The 16507-nt window shown below is 52.0% G+C and overlaps 1 protein-coding gene across 1 annotated transcript; it reads right to left on the reverse strand.

Annotated features, from left to right (window-relative positions):
• Positions 1–1604: 1604 nt before the first annotated feature.
• Positions 1605–8513, reverse strand: sad (Cytochrome P450 family protein sad). Its single transcript, XM_003743187.1, has 6 exons — positions 8011–8513; positions 7090–7283; positions 6730–6936; positions 3458–3636; positions 2169–2414; positions 1605–1925 (listed from the first exon to the last, which is right to left on the reverse strand). The coding sequence occupies exons 1-6, from the start codon at positions 8511–8513 to the stop codon at positions 1605–1607; spliced, it is 1650 nt and encodes a 549-aa protein (XP_003743235.1).
• Positions 8514–16507: the final 7994 nt, after the last annotated feature.

Genomic DNA, 16507 nt, shown 5'->3' on the forward strand with positions numbered 1-16507 from the left:
GGACTCGTGTGGTCGCTCGAGCACTGTCTGAATTCCACATACATTCGAGTAGATTTTTCTCGATCGTTTTCGATTCAAGTGTTCGATGCCGACAGTGGCATACCTCACTTGAACAATCGGAGAAATCGATAATTAGTTGTTGTTCTTGTCGTTTGATCTATCAATTGTCATAATATATATGGGCTAGGTCAAAAATCTGTTCGTGCTTGCATCCTGCGTCTACGGTCTTGGTTTTTCCATTCCAGTCACTCTTCTCGCAACCATAGGCTCCTGAGAGTATGGGTGCTAGTTCCTTCTAACTCCATCGGACACACTCAAATACTTCGGTTTCCTCAATAAGAATCATCCATCCATGCATCACTCAATTATTGAAATATAAATAGCAACTCCGAAACATTCTTGGATGATCGTTCTCGGACTCCTCTGGATACACTGCACTCATTCTCATTCCGGGAAGTCACTGAATCATTTGGGTCTCACAGAAGACTTACAATGAGGATGGCTGCCTTCGATGGACTGATACTCGCTGTTTGGTTGATCAAAAGTAACTTCCTGCGACGAGGGTCGCTGCGAGTTCTTCTTAAAGTGTAGCTGCTATTCGGAGATCAGTTCATCGAGCAGCGACCCTCCGTATGCGCGGAGACATATTTACTCGTTTGAAGTCAACAAAAAATACAGCTCGATTAGCTGCATCGTTCTGTACACCTTACGCTGTGTACAGATGGCCCCGTTCAGAGCTGGCCGAGGTTGTCGATGCGAAGCATCTCGGATACTAAGGCGTCGTCCAACTCATCGGCACCGACGACTGAAATGTATACGTGTCTAGCTTTCCAAAGAAACTTTCATCCACAAACGAGGACAAGCGCTCTGGACGCGCTCTGAAAAAAATTCAGAACTTCTGACTCGATGTGAGTTTAAAACATACTACAGGAACGATGAGAATTGAATTACACTCTGAAATTTGAATAAGCACCTACAAAAATTGGAAAGTTTCTATATATATATGTATATATATGTATAACGCGTCACAGGGTAACAACTCATAAGTTAAATCGCTCCGCACATTTTTTTATCGACTGGGAGCAGTCGAATATGAAACGTGGTCACTCGCCTAGATTTTGTTCCTTCTTGTGCCGATGATCCTCAGCGATTATGTTAGTCAATCCATCTAACACGGAAACGGAGACGACCATGTGGTCACACGGTACAGTGCGTGACAGGATATTGACAGAGTCACATCATGTCGAGATTTGGGAATAGAATAGGGCGCGATCGGGGCCAATGAGGGGCATGAGCTGGATTGTCTTACCGGATGTTTTCTTCATACAAGGAGACGCTCGCTTATCCCAGGAGTCGCCTGCCTTTCACCAGAGATAGACGAAAGATCGTCCCGGTGATTTATAGGATGAGACTTCGCTCGCGTATTGCTCTGATCCCGCTGAATTTCTACGGAGCACTCTTATCACACGATCCCAGCTTTGATGGCAGAACAAATTACAAAATTCGAGTTCACGGAGAGGCGGAAACACCTTCGAGGAATCCAGACCTGCGGTCAGACTCCTCAATGGTATCGAAGCCTCCCAGTTGGCTACTCCTTCAACATTTCAATCACGTGGCGTCAGTTTTAGTGAGATCGGGTTTTCCGGTGTTGTGATCAACCGCATTTTTATCGGAACTTCGCCCTCGGTGGCAAGCCCTATATCGAATTGTTTCACCGTTCTCGCTAGAAGGAACTGCATCTGGACCTCGGCTATCCGACGTCCGATGCAGGACCGAGATCCTAGACCGAAGGGAAGGCAGGCCCAGGAGTCAACTTTCGATTCTGAGCGGTTTTCTCGCAGCCACCTCTCGGGTTTGAATGAATTTGGCTCGGGGAAGCTCTTGGGATCGCGACCCGTAGTATACAGCGACATCAGGATCAATTTCTGAAAGGTTTTCCCAATTACTTTGACGGAACGACTGAGAGTGGCCCGCTCATCTGATTCGACGGACGAGTTTTCCGCAGGGGGGAACCGAACCGTCTCGAAATTTCCCCCACACCGACAATGGAGCCCGCCGGAAGTCCGTCGATGACGTGGGAGACAAAATTCTATATCTCTCTTCTTCCAGACGAGATATTTCGGTAGACCCCATTGCGACGACAGCGAAGATCACGAAATACTACTCACCCCGGCAGGTACACGGTAACCGTTCAGCGAAATTTCTTGATCGAGTATCCTAGTCAGGAACGGTGCCACAGGGTAAAGTCGGAGAGCTTCTTTGATGACGGCTTTCACGTACGGCATATTGGGCAGGCAGTCTTCCGTGATGTGCTGGTTTGCCCCCACGGCTTCATTGACCTCGTTCAGGATTTTCTGTTGGGATTCAGGGTGTCTCGACAATAGATAGAAGGCCCACTGGGTCGCGTGAGATGTCTGCAAAGCATAAGGGAATCAGTACTGGGCATCCCGTGTCGAAACAGCAAACTACCGACATGAAGAAGAGCCCCACCGTCCGAGCCGACCACGAGGGACCTCTCATGTGCTCAGCTATGTGTTACGTGCGTCCTTGAGTTCTTGAGCCTACACTCTCCGACGTCACGTACTTTCCTTTAGCACTGTGGTTTAGCAATCCACCGAAGGTCTAAATATGCCCGAAACAAAAACGCTACCGTGACGTAAGCGAAGATCTATGGCGACACGGAAATGTTATCTCATCGTAATAGAGCGCTCTCATCATTTGACACCTAGCCAAGGAGACACGCCTTGTTTGTCACTGTGTTGTCCGACTGCCTCAACTCCCACCGCTTCTGAGTGACGAGACGCTCCTCTTTGAGATAAGTCCCGATCGTGGACTGCGCCAAATATGCACGTAATCACGTCAACCGCCCGCTCTTTCGAATAAATAATCGATCTTGGCAGAGGGTTCCCCAACAATCCCTGGTCTCAGATCTCGCCGGAGTACGATGAAAACGCCGTGATGCGCCACCCATCATGGCTTAGGAAGTCAGATCCTGTTCACGCTTCGGGAGAATTCAGATCTGGAAAAATGCGTCGAGGACCGACCGCTGCCTTTCGAGTTCTACAGAGATTCTCGAGTTGATCGCACGGGGTGGTATATCACTTGCGGTGTCTGCTCTCAGTGTCCCACTCCAGTGATGGGCGCGGCATGCGTTCAAGGTTGTTGTTGCTGTCTCTATTTTGTATCTATTTATCTATCTGTCTATTCGTCTATTCACTGGCCTCCTAAACTTCGTGTCGCCTCTCGGGTTGTCCGCGACAACTCTACCAGCTACGACGAGATTGCGGTGCTTGTATCACCCATTGCCATATAGCGATGTTGCTCCATTATTAAGCGATTTCGAAAACACGACCGCCTGATTCCGCCCCTCTCTCGCTTCGGCGCGGTATCGTCGAGGGGATGGTGATCCCTCGGATTCCAAAAATAGGTCCAAAAGTCGCTATGAATTCATACTCACGGTGTCAGCGGCAGCGAGGAACAAGTCGATGACGATCCGGACCAGCTCCTCACGGTCGATGTTCGAGTGCTGCAGGAGTTGCGCTATCAACGACGCCGACTTCGTCTCTTCCGGCGTCGGGGCAGCGCCCTTGCCTCTCGAGCATAGTTGATTGACGTTCTCTTCCACGTATTCCCGACCTGAGGGAGAAAAATAGAATACAGTCAGGATTCAGCGTACCGACAGTATTCGATTCCCATCTGTAGGCTGCTGCTATTCACGCGACCGAGTTCCGGGAAGTTCTTGGCCCGGAATCAGGAAAGCTCTAGAGAGCGCAACAGCTGTGGGTCGAGCTCGTTCATTCTCCGAGCTGCCTGATCCATCAAGTGCTCTCCAGAATTATATTGGTACCGAATATTCCTCGTGCCTCTGTCCAATGAAGACTCGAATCTTCGCCATAAGCATGGGAACTGCCGACTGGTGACGGTTCCCCTCGATAGAACAAACGCGAATACCCATCCAACTCCACTCGCGCTGGAATCATGCAGGAACCAAGAAGGAGAAGCGCATGCCCGACCGCAGGATACCAATCCTCCCCGCCAGCGGGGCAGCCTGCGAAGGGCTTGTCGGCTCTGGGGAAAGTCTCAGTGACTCGACAAGTGAGAGCGAGAAAGTAAGTAGCGTCAAATTAGCCACGGCTCAAGATTTCAGGTTCCAGCGGACCACCTATCGTTGATGGCATGAAGGCGTTCTTATCGGAGCTGTCGGTACCCAAGCAGAAGCCGCCGCCGCTTCTGCCGCACGGCCACCGCGTCTGACGGCGACGACGAAAACGCTGGCGACAACAAACGTCGGATACTACGAGTAATCTTACGATGCGTTCGTTCCTGCGTCTGTTTATTAAGTCGTATCTCTCTCACCCTGTATCTCCATTCTTGTTTCTCCAGTGCTGTGGAGCTTTAATGCTTCCCATCTTCGTTTAATAGCTTCGCTAAAAAAGAAAGCAGGGATGATGCTTTCTGACGGGGAAAATGCCCCGGCTGGGCAAGAGTTTTCTCCGCATCGCTTTATCTGGCCGCTCTTGAATTATGCAACAGAAACTTATTATCATCGCTCGCGAGCGCTGGATATCTCGGGGGCGTTTCCGCCAAAGTATCCCAAGATCTGTTCGGGGAAGTTTTTCGGTGCCTGGGACGCGTCTCCCGCAGGCGACTGCAAGCATGAGCCCTGGAAGTAGAATACGGACACTCGAATCGATCCGTTGCGACACCGACGGGGGAGACGGTGAATCGTTCCGAAATTCGGTCGAATCGCGGAGAGTGCCGTCACCGAAGTCACGTCTCGCTCATGAGCGACGGGAGCTTCTCGGGCTTCCTCTCCTGCTCGCCGTATCCTCCGCCGCGCTCCCCCTCCCCCCATCCCCCCTCTCCCCGGAGCTCAACGTGAAGTGGTCGGAGCTTTCCCAGACAATTCCGGGAGGATTTATCCCCGACTGAACTCCGAGAGGTCTCGCCGTTCTGGAGCGAAGAGTAGAGCTTGTGCAGCAACAGCTGCTAAAGTTTCTGCCGGTATCTTGATGAGCAATCGCGGCGGCGGCCGCCGCCGCCTCCGTATCGTAATCTTTGCTCCAACTTTTCACGCAGGAAGAAAAAAGAGGGTCTGTAGTTCGTTTCCTTCGAATCGTTCCTTCGTTTCTTTCTGTAAATTCTGGGGCCATTCTTTGTTCGCTCTTTTTTTATGCCAAAGGAGTCTGTCTGAGTGAGGTAAGTTGCTTGTGGCTTGCTTGTCTGCCTGCATCTCTGCCAGCCTGCATCCCTGCCTGTTTGTTCACTCGTTCGGTTTCTCGCTGGTTTGTTGGTCGGATGGATGGTTGGTTGACTGGCTTGTTGGCTTGTCGCCTAGCCGACTGGTTGCTTGCTCGGTTGTTGTTGTTGACTGGTTTGCTGGTGGGATTGTAATTTGCTTGCTCGCTCGCCTGGTGGGATCATTGCTTGTTATGGGCGAGTCTGTCTGTCTGTCAGTCTGTCTGTCTGTCTCCCTCCCTGTCGGTGTGTCCGCCTGATCGCTTGTCACACCATGCGAGCTGTCGTCAATACTCGGAAATCCGCCAAGAGAAAAAAGTCAATGGGTTAGCAGATAAACAGGTAGCGTGATCGAGGGGAAAAACAAGCAAGCGACCAAATAAACAAACAAGCAAGCAAAGAAACGCGCAGCCCACCATCGAGCTGACCAATCAAGTCGCAAGGCGGCTAGCTATTCGTTGAGTGAGCGAGCGGACCCGATGAAATAAGAACGCCAGCTCGTTTGTGAAACGGTTGCATATATAACGAGCGACTTCTGCTGTCGGACTGGGGGCTCTCGAGCAGAGAAGAGCCCAGTTCCTGCCCACGATCCGACGTAAGCTAAACTCACTTGAACGCTTCGTAGATCGCTACGGCGCATCTTCAGCGAAACACTTTCGCTTTTTCTGGTCGCGTTGATACGCTTTCGCCGCGGAGCGCGAACCGCTGGCAATCGATCATGTAATGGGAATAATACTATTCCTCGCTCGGTCCGGACTCCTTATATAATGATTCTCCAAGGACGGAAGTTACGGTAGCACGATTCGATAATCTTGCTAGCGCCGAATCGTCTCCGGAAGACAGAATTGTCCGGGGAAAACAACAGCGCAGCAGCCACGGCGCAGCGAGTCAGCCGCTGGGCAGCATAGCTCCATCGAAGTGCACCTCACTCAGAGTTCTTCCTCCGCAGCTAGGATGTTACAGCTAGCTCTGCTAAGTGTCCAGTGGTCTCTCAAGGCCGCCCGGTCTAGGCGGGGCTCCGATGCGGCCGGCCAGCTAGCTAGCTAGCTCGATGGACATGGCATATGGCATAGGTTCGTCTTCTCGGTCCGACCGAAACGAACGAAGAAAAACATAGCAGAACAAAGAGGGCTCCCGTCATGGCTGGTGAGTTGTTTGATTGGCGACGGTGAGCACTCGTCGTCGTCGTCGTCGTCTGTCTAATCTACCGGAGTCCACCAAGGAACGTCAGAGGGACTCTAGTGACCGCGAATTTTCGCCGGCATCGGATGGAGCGATTTCGGAACGTCGTCGGAGGCAACGGAGTGGGATCGTTGTTCAATCGCCGACGCGTACCTCTAATTCACATACGACAACAACATTCGGACAAACAACGAGAAAGCGTTGTTGTTCGGCTCTACATCATCGACTCTCGATTTTCCACCGACAGAATTGCACAAGACAGACGGGTTTGAGGGAAGCATTGACATACGACGTCAGAACATAACTCACCGAGATCCAGTGCTCGTCCCGCGGCCTTCTCGAAGCGTCTCCACATAGGTAGACGAAGCGCACTTGCCAATTTCGGGGACACCATGGCCATTTTAGCGGATTCGGAGAAGATTTGTTGTACGCAATGGACGAACTCATGAATATCGGCGCTGTCGTTAGTGGTTGATACGCAGCCGAGACGCCTTCCGAAAATCATTGCCCCGAGAGCTGAAAGGACGCTTCTTAATACTGAATTCCTTTGATTTATGAGAAACGATATAATATTCACGTGCAGGATTCGGTCAGCTAGAAACACATCGATGGAGCCGAATCCACGGGAGATTCTCCCGGTCTCTGAGCCCGGCCGATCGCAGAACTCACATTCGATGGACCAGTTGTACAGATGTCTCTCAAGATCGTCGAGGCATCCGTTGTTCAAAGACGATGTGTGACGCCAATTTGCCAATAGGTCGGAAATCACTTCGTTGAACACTGGCACATGATCAGAAACCGTTTTCGGCCGAAGGAACACGTTGTTGAGAGCTCTTCGGCGGTCTTGCCATTCTTTGCCGTCCCTGCGCAGAGGAATTTAAATGATTCAAATGCATCATTTTTTCCCCCACATGGAAAATGCCCGCTCCGGAGCTCCTCGGGGAACGATCCTCAACCCGCAGCAGGTAATCTATCAAACCGAAGAGCCGAACCGAGCGACGATCGAAATTCATTCAAATCGTCGAAAGCACCGCCGATTTACTGTTGTTGCCGTCGCTGTTGAAGCAAGAGCCATTAACAAACGGAGCGATCAGATATTCTTCTGCAAAGCAACATCCCTGACAACGGCGATCACCATCGGTTCTAGATGTATTGATAATGTGTTGGTGGTAATCTTCTAGGAAGTGGCGGCATCGGCGGCAAAGCAGCCGTTCGTGCCGCGGCCGCCCCAGGTTCCGTTGCCCATCCGAAAATACAGACGCTTTACACACACGTCTCTATCGCGGCCGCAGCAGATGCTCCACAAATTGATGAGTTTTATCACGGCGAAGAAGCGCAAAACAACATTTCAGGGAGAAGAGCCAAAGAAACATGAATTTCTATCAAAACAATTCTGAGCCGAGGAACGACAATTTCACGACTGATCAAGCTTGAATTCGTGCCCGGATCGCGTTTAGAGTGAATTGCCCATCCACCGGTAAGGAGGGCTCTCGAATTCTGTATCGGACCGCGGTCGCACCCAAGGCATCGCCAAGATACTGGAATGAAGATCGCTCCGACTCTCATATGAACGCAGAAACACTTACTCACATGAAAAAAAGTCCCCGCTTGATATCGTTTTTCTGATTGTAGATCGTCCACGCTTCGGGCACCATGTGTTGAGGATACTTGCCCTCGTGTGCATACACTTTCTGGATCAACGCGGAATCGGCGACAAAAACGGCTTGGACTGCTCCTAAATTTTCTCTGTAGACGGGACCTAGCTGCTTATGTCTGCTATCACAGTACTCGTGGATTCTCGGCGCGCCGCCAAACTTCATAACGGCCAGAGATGTCCCGAGCACCGGAAGTGCCCGAGGGGATGGCATTTCCTCGAAAGACCGCTCGGATTCGAACTCAGTTGCTGGACGTTGGGCGGGACATGGGGCGGATCTTTTTTTCGTAGCCCAGAGAGCGTGGAAAGGGCAGCCACTCGAGCTCTGTTGTTCGAGCTCATGATCAACGCCGGGCAATGTGACAGTAGCTGAACTTCGGACGACTCCTAGCTGTCCAATCACGCTTCGACAGAAACCTGTTGCACTCCTGGACAGCATTTTCCTGTTGCTATGCTTCGTATGGCTGACGTTCGAACTATTACTCGGCGACGACGAGTGCACTCGAGCGTACTCAGTGAAACCCTTTTCGGTTGAACTTTGCGCGCGCGCCGATCAGAGACAGCGCATCAAATTGACAGTGATTAGAGAGCTCGACAAATTAATTGGGAATCTATCTGTGCATTGGAGGCTGTCGAAATTGACGAAGTTTTCAGCTCTTGAGCGGTGCTTTCGGTCGCTAGACCGGGAAGATAGACGCGGCAGACGCGAGTTGATTAATTAGAGGGTGGCTAAGGTCAGAGGACGTGACAGTCGGATGGATGAGAGCTCGAGAGCCGCAAGGTTCTGATACAGAGAGGCATGAAGACGAGTATTCGACTTTGCGAATTATAAAAAGTTTGGAGGACAAAATTAATCTTGCGTGAGAATATCGGCGACAGCTCGAGGAGTGAAGCTGTCTGAGCCGTCGAGTCCGTCGTCTCCGTCAATTTGCGCACAGTCCGATCGGGAGGAGTGTTTGCACACACTCATTGAGCAACACTAATCGAAGCCGATTCGAAATCACCGAACGAGCAGAAGCAAAAAAGGAGAACGGAATTCTCTCAGGAAAATTGAAGACGGTTCCGAGTCACGAACGCCTTTCTCGAAAAACCCTCAGCGGACTGAGTACCGCGTGACAGTAACTCTAGCAAACAACTGGAGACACTCAGGCCCGTCCCTCGGTTAAATGAGCCGGGCGCCTACTGTCGCTAGAGAAGGAGGGAGAGGAGTGGCGAAGGAGCACCGGTCTCCTCTCCAGCACCGACATCACGAACCAGCACCGGCACCAGCGACCAATGGTACCGGCAGCTCTCCTCTAACACTCCAGCAAAACGGACATCCGAGTGGGGAGCAGTGCTGCACCAACTCATGAGCGTTTCAATGAAAAGGAAACATTTCTGCGCACTCCCCATTATCTCCCTGAGGTTAAATCGGAGCATCGGTCATTCGAGGTGACTGGCAACCTGTGTCAGCTAGGAAATCTAGCCTGGAGCCTGCTCCACATGAGCGAACGCACAAAGAACGCCTCCGAAACGAGAGATTGAGTCATCATTCCCCACGACTCGGATCGAAGAGGCACGCACGGGGCTCGAATGGTCGGACGCTCGCGTCGACCGCGAAGCCGAGCCCACCCACGGGGGCCGTCCTGAGTAGGTTGTGACGAGACATCTGGTTTTCTGCTACCATAAGCTTATGCAGGCTTTTTTTCTGAAGTTCTATCAGCAACCGAGGCGTTCCAGGGTTGGTCCTCCCTGTCGCCAACGATGAAATTCAGAGGATGCCGCTTCGAGTCGGATACGAGCCTGCGAGACTGGATCTTCTCGCATGAAAGACGGATCTGCACAAAGGCTCACGAGACTCCCGGGAGATTGAATCCGTGACGAGCGACGGTCCCTCAAGTTCTGACTCTCTAACCTCATCTTCAGAAGACTGAACAGACATCCTCCACTCTCGGTGCACGCGACACTGGCTCGCGTGACCACAAGAGTTTCCTGAAAAGTTGACGTCTCTCTGATCGTCTCGATAATAGAAGTTCTAGATCAATCGTAGGCGCACATACTGATTATTCCTGAAGATTGGTTACCTGGCTCTGAGAGCAATCTCGAACGGGTTCCACTTCCTCATAGCCCAACTCCGTGCTCCCCCTCATCCGAAGAATTAAATTTCTAATGTAGATATAACTCATCGGAATGATCGGTCCCCTCAAGAAAACTTGTCCCCTCAAGAAGAATCGTCGCGCCAATGTCATGCACTGCCTCGGATCCCCGATGCATATTCTACTCCTCTCACCAGACGCCAACATCTTCCATTCCGTCTGGAGAATCGTCTCCCTTGATATCGAGATCTCGGAGGTTTATAGTTGCCCAGGCGAAAATTTCCCACCTCTCGAAAAAACGAGTCTTCGTCGGCTCCACGGAGCCCCGTTGAGGAATGAGGAAACTACGCTCGGTCTCGAAGAGTGGATCGACTCTGGAGGTGCTCTCTAGCCCCGGCTCAGAGACCCACCGTGTAATAGATCACCTGCGCTGACAGAGACCCTCACTCTTCGATAGATCTCCTTAGGGAGGGCATCCACGTCTTGAGTCGAATCCGAGAGAGCGGGGACCCCGATTTTCCCGAGGCTGCCATTCGTGGCCCTTGGGATCGAAGAACGTGAAGACCTGCGATCCCGACCGCGAAGAGCATGCTGGAGAAGAGGAATAACTTCGCTTCATCCTCCTTGTCGGAGAAGTGTGTCATCGAGGCCCCCGTTCCAACTAACTCCGGATACGACGGTGGAGGATTTCGTCCCGTGTTTCGCTCGAGATCGGGACGTAGCCGCAGAAAGCTTGTATCGGACATGCCCGGAGGCGAGGGGGGAAGAAAGGATTCCTTGAGCTCTTCCAGCCCGTGACTTAACTCCCTAAGTAGACCCTTACGTCGTTCCCCCGGGAATCGGCGTTTACGTCGTATCTCGACGCCTAATGCGAAGAGGAGAGATTCCAGTCGCCGGGTGCGACGGAGACCTCTAAGGCGGCCGACGACCGTTTCGCCGACGCTCAATTACCGCAAACGAGCGCAAGGCTCGCCGTTCCGACCGTGGAGTTTCGTGTTGTGAGCCAAAGTGAGATCGCGGACTTTCCAAATCTTTCGAGGCTCGGAGTCAGAGCTGGTGAGCCAGAACCGATAGGATTTTCACGCGATGCTCACACGAGAACGAATACTCTCCACCAAATGACTCTCATGGAACGGATTTCCTCAAATTGTCGGATTACTGTCCTTCATTCCTTCCATTGCATAATGCGTCTCTCCATTTCTCACCGTCAAACCGGCGTGAGGGCACCATCTCCCCGAAGTAGGACACCGGAGGCCGCTCCCAATGAGTCTCTTCGAGTCGCGTGAATTGGAAGAGGGGTCTCCGTGAGAGTTCTTCGGGATTTTTTGCGGGGAATCATTCGATAGATTTCCTGACATTTACCGTTAGGGTGTGCGTTAGAAAAGTTAACCTCCGTAGCTGACTAGATTTGCAAGAGCCAGTCCTGCTCCCTATGCTTGCACTAGGCCCCTAGATACGCCCTGCAGATAAATGTCTTCCCGGCGCCCAGAGGAGGAACAACGAAGCTCCTTTGGGACTTTCCGCCCGACTAGCCCGCTCTGAAGGGGACATGTCATCTTTTTGTGGGCTCTGAACTCGGATCTTGGGATAGCAGCTCAACGAGAACCTAGGAGCCGAATGATGAGAAGTTTCATCCGAGATGCCACGGGAACCCACCGCTGGAATCCTAGTGAGTCCGATTTCAATTCTTCCATCTGTGGAAGTCTCGACGGTCCCCCCGCGGTCTCGATCCGGACTCACGATTCTGGTACCGCCGATCATAATTCCATTCAGGCGCGGTGAGGTTAAGCCTTGAAGCCCGGAACTCGATCACGCGATTCACCTGCCGGATGCTTGAGTCCAGAGGGAAGTTCGCTAGTCCCCGTCTTTCAGTCCTCCGACAATATTCAGCATGAGTGATCAATTCTTAGGCTCTAATCTGAGAACATGATACCTAATCAGCTCGACGAAATCGGCGGAAGATGCTCCAGAACCGGGTTCGATATAATCAAGTCGGGTTGATCGAGTCGACGAAAATCGCCTGTCGGGGCATGTCGAGGGACTTTTCCTTACTCGATTTTCCTTGCTCTTCGAGCCGGACAGGAGGATGTCAATCGGCATGTCCCGCAACCATCTTCGGTGTCTGGTTCCGAACTCTTTATATATGGCCCGACTCTATGTATACATTCTTATTCGGAGAGCTAACGGATCCCCCCATTCGAATCTCAAGAGGAGACGCGCTCCCGCAAGCTAGGCTGTGGACACTTATCGCTCTACGAGAAGCCCGATTTCTGGAGTCTCTAAGTGGCCACTTTCGCGAAGTTCATCGGCGTCTCTCGGAAGGCGCACGCGAAGGTGAGGCGAAATTCTTTCAGAGTGAGACGGGGGAAAATTGCGTCCCGGATATTCTTCGTCACGTCCAGGGAGAACGTGAGATATTCCTTTATCAGAGCTTAGTCAATGTCGGCCAGTCAGCAGTGAAATGAGACGCTCGTTTTCCGACCTCCTACGATTAGCACTCCATACTTGTAGGTTGTATGACGGTTCGAATTCTCTCCCTTCAGTTCGCGACTGACGCTCACCACGAGAGACCTGACGCGCTTAAGTTGCATCGATGAACACGGTCCGATGAGCGAAGTCGCATTGCGAACCGTCGTCGGCTGATCGCGTTTTTCAGAACTTTCGCAGTGATCGGACCCAAGCCTGGAGCCGCGCTTCGAATTGCCGAAAACCGCGTCTCCTTATCTTCGGATGACGAGACGTCATTGATCTTGCGGAGCAGAGCGAACAGGATCCTGCATACGACGTCACTTGCCCTCACCCTTATTGTAATTGCCCAGATCATTGATGCTCCCGCAGCTCTCATGCATTGGGTGATCCTCGCAGAGCCTTCCAAAGATTTCTTCCGGCGTGTGGAAGTCTCCGCGATCGACTCGGTGAGCTCGGCATAATGTACTCTACGAAGCCGAAAGTGAGAGCTGCCGATTCCGGAATAGATGTTCATTACATAGCACCTTAACGGGACTCCAAGGTTCCGTGAAAAACGTTGCGTCATAATCGGGTTCCCACGGCCCACAACGAGGTTTTACTGTATTCAGCTCTTCTGATCGAAAATTCTCGGAACCTCGACTATGCTCTCCCATCGGAAATGTAAAAGTCGACGCAACGGAAGCTGTACGCAGCGAGCGGTCGGAGCGGCCATCAAAGGTGAAAGCGCTCTAGGGTTTCGACTCCGAAAGCTTCACTCTTCTACCTCTGAAGCGTTCTGCCGACAGCGTTTGCTCCCGTCATGAAAGCAGAATTCGAAGAGGGTAAGATGATCGCGTAATCGTCATCGCGGATTGCCTGAGATATTCGAGCAAAGTATTGTAGATAAGACCACTCCTACCATGGAGTACTCCCGAGGATCCTGGGAGCGCCGCGGGGGAGTCCGTCCTGAATTTCTATCTGAGCGAAAGACTATCGTTCGGACCTCTAGTTCCCATGCAGGGGCATCAAGCTCCTCACCGGCTCCCGTCGAATGCCCTCGCACGGGACAAAGTTACCAATAGTTTGAGGTCTGCGCTGATAGGGTGGGAAACTCCCCGGGCAGGCCGCGAGCATAGGGCACATGGGGGAGTGTTGAGGACACGTGCACTAAGGGAAGTATCGGAGCTGTATGGTGTGGTGTCAGCAGAGAAATGCGTCGCTCGTGACAATATCGACTGCACAGGACATTCGTCCGTGAGTTCCTGTGTCCAAAATTCGTCCCTGGGAATTTCCCCGCTGGGGGACTTCACGCTGCGGACCCGACGCGACGCGCCGATCACCAAGCCATCTCGTCTCTTTACCTCAAGGAAATAAATAAATACTTCTGATTCAGCTTACAAGTTCAGCAGAGTTTCGATAACAGGCGACTCCCATGGGGAGATGATCGCTGTCTTCCTCTAAGAGAGCTCGCGCGCGCAGCCAGACATGAATCCCACGCGGGAGACTGAGTGTAGAGCTTCGGAGTCCTTCACGAAATTATTTCGAACAACTACATACCGAAAGCCTATTCCTCGGAACCATCTGCACGCTCATAGCCTCCAGGCATTCGGGCGAATGTCAGAGTTGGTCCTTCGGTAAGCGTAGGCGGGGATGGAAGGAGTCTTGCTCGACTCTCACCAACTGATGGCACAGGCAGAAGCAGGGGGCGATGATGTCCCGTCACACAGTACGAAATTTCCTCGCCAGAGGTGGAAATCCCGCCCTCGGCACCGCTCCCAGCTGAGATGTTGGGTGAGATGCTTCCCTGGTTTTCTGTCGAAGCGGACCTGCAACGTGTTTCCAAACTCATCCTACTCGCGCAATTTCCTACGTCAAGACACGGCAGTCGAGACGGCCTCGCATCCCAGCGGAATGAGCTACGCCAAAACCACCTCATCATGTCGTTCCGGGCGCTCATCTTAGCAGAGGGTCGGGAATAGAAATTTTCCCCCACGTTCCGGGTGGGATCTCTCAAATCTTCTCCGATTCCGTGACGGCCCCCTCCTCAAAATGACCTCTGAGCAGGGGATGCTCTGGATATACCGATTAAACTCTCTTCCTAGCGGACCATGATACCGGTCTTTCCGATGAATCATTCTGCATGAATACAGCTACCCGATTTTCCGAAGCCACCCTTGCGTCCTCGAAAGGATTGCTTAGGCGACGATATCGCCCTCCGAAGGCTTTTCTTCGGGAGGAATTTGGATTCAACGCTCTTTCAGGCGCTCGGACGGATGAAATGATCGGCTCGGATTTCAGAAACCGAAAACTGCGTCTCGTGACGTGACGCTGAGTCATCCTTCGGCGCATGGCTCAACTAGCGGTCACAACGGTCGATGCGGTATGTGATGTAATGAAACCACTCACAGATGAACAGAAACGGTGAATCCCGTGATATTTTTGGTTTGGATGATCACGATATTCTTCGGCTCGATTCCGATGTGGGGAACATTGGATGTGTCATTATCATATCGGGATATGACGATCATTCTCAGTCGAGCTTCACAGTATGGAGTAAAAGGACACTCCTTATACGAGAGTTGCCGTCTCCGATATTTTCTAAGGATGACGGGAGCCAGTATCTCGTCACTCAAGATGTTTGGCATACAATGAATTAATTATCTTTTGAATCTCTCGGAAGTAGGCAGAGCGATCAAAGATGACGAAGGACTGCAGCGCGAATTCAGTTTAGGAACTGAATTTCAGAATCGATCTCCATTAGTGCCTGGAATCGCCCACTCTTGTGGTTTCGGACGCTTGCTGCCTCCTCCGGTGATTTTTCAAGCATTTCGCTTCGGACATGGAGCAGGTTTTTTCTCGGAGCGGCGTGGCGCCTCGAATTTCCGCGTCTAGTAGTGCAGTGGCGATCGCTGTCGGAGCGCGGACGTCTTCTTCCTCGATGAGCGGGGTTCCAGGGTTCTGCTTGAGTATGGAATATTTTCTGGTCGACCGTGCCCTCTCGGATTCTTCGAGCATACATTCAGTCCACGTCTTTTGTGCATGCTCCCCTCTCCATCGTGTCCGGTTTGGAAACGCATTACGGTATATAATTAATTTGTTTATCTCGATGGTCAAACACCCTGCCTCTGTCTCGAGCGTTTGCCCGGGTGAATCGGCGCCGGCGACTCATGTGGGCTCTCTTTTTGATTAGCGATGTCTCGTGACATTGATGATTTCCAGAGCCTCTCTTCCCCCTTCATCCTTCTCCCGAATGCCCGCCCACCTCCACCCTTCGAGAACCCCCGAGACCGAGCGCCTGTGCTTGGAGAAGAGTGTCGTGAACAGATTCGATGCCGATAGAGTACATGCTGACCGCCTTGATCCGATGAAGGGGAATTTTTCCACGAGTGATCTGAAGCTCGTGGCAGGCTCCGGATCTTTCTCACGATGTGAGGGAGATCTAATTTGATCGATAAACTCGGCGGAACTTTTCTTCTGCCAAACAGAATGTGACTCCGAAAGAGATCGTGGAGCAAACCCGGGGCTCAGAACCGGCTTTGAAACCTGTCCATATTTCTTGCTCTTGGTCAGGCCTGCGCAAACAGCTTATTGACAGCATCTTCTGGCAGCATGTCTGTCTGATATTGCCGCTGGATGATGATGAAGCCGCTGCTGGGCTTCGGGAAAGCACCATGGTGCGGCGTATAGCAGGAGTCAAGTGAAAAGATATATCCAGATGGAAGGCAGGACGATGTGGTCGGCAGGCACGGAGGCTGCCTGACGGGTGGACAAGCAACGAAGTCCGATGAGGGCATCGCCCGCCTGCCCCGTAGCGAAGTCGGGGCCAACAACCGATTTTGCTCTCAGCTGATCGATTTGGCACCGTCGACGTTGCGTTTAATGTTGTGACCCACCAAACAAGCGGACACGA

The sequence above is a fragment of the Galendromus occidentalis genome, unplaced genomic scaffold, assembly GCF_000255335.2.
Source record: "Galendromus occidentalis unplaced genomic scaffold, Mocc_1.1 scf7180000077440, whole genome shotgun sequence".
NCBI lineage: Eukaryota > Metazoa > Arthropoda > Arachnida > Mesostigmata > Phytoseiidae > Galendromus > Galendromus occidentalis.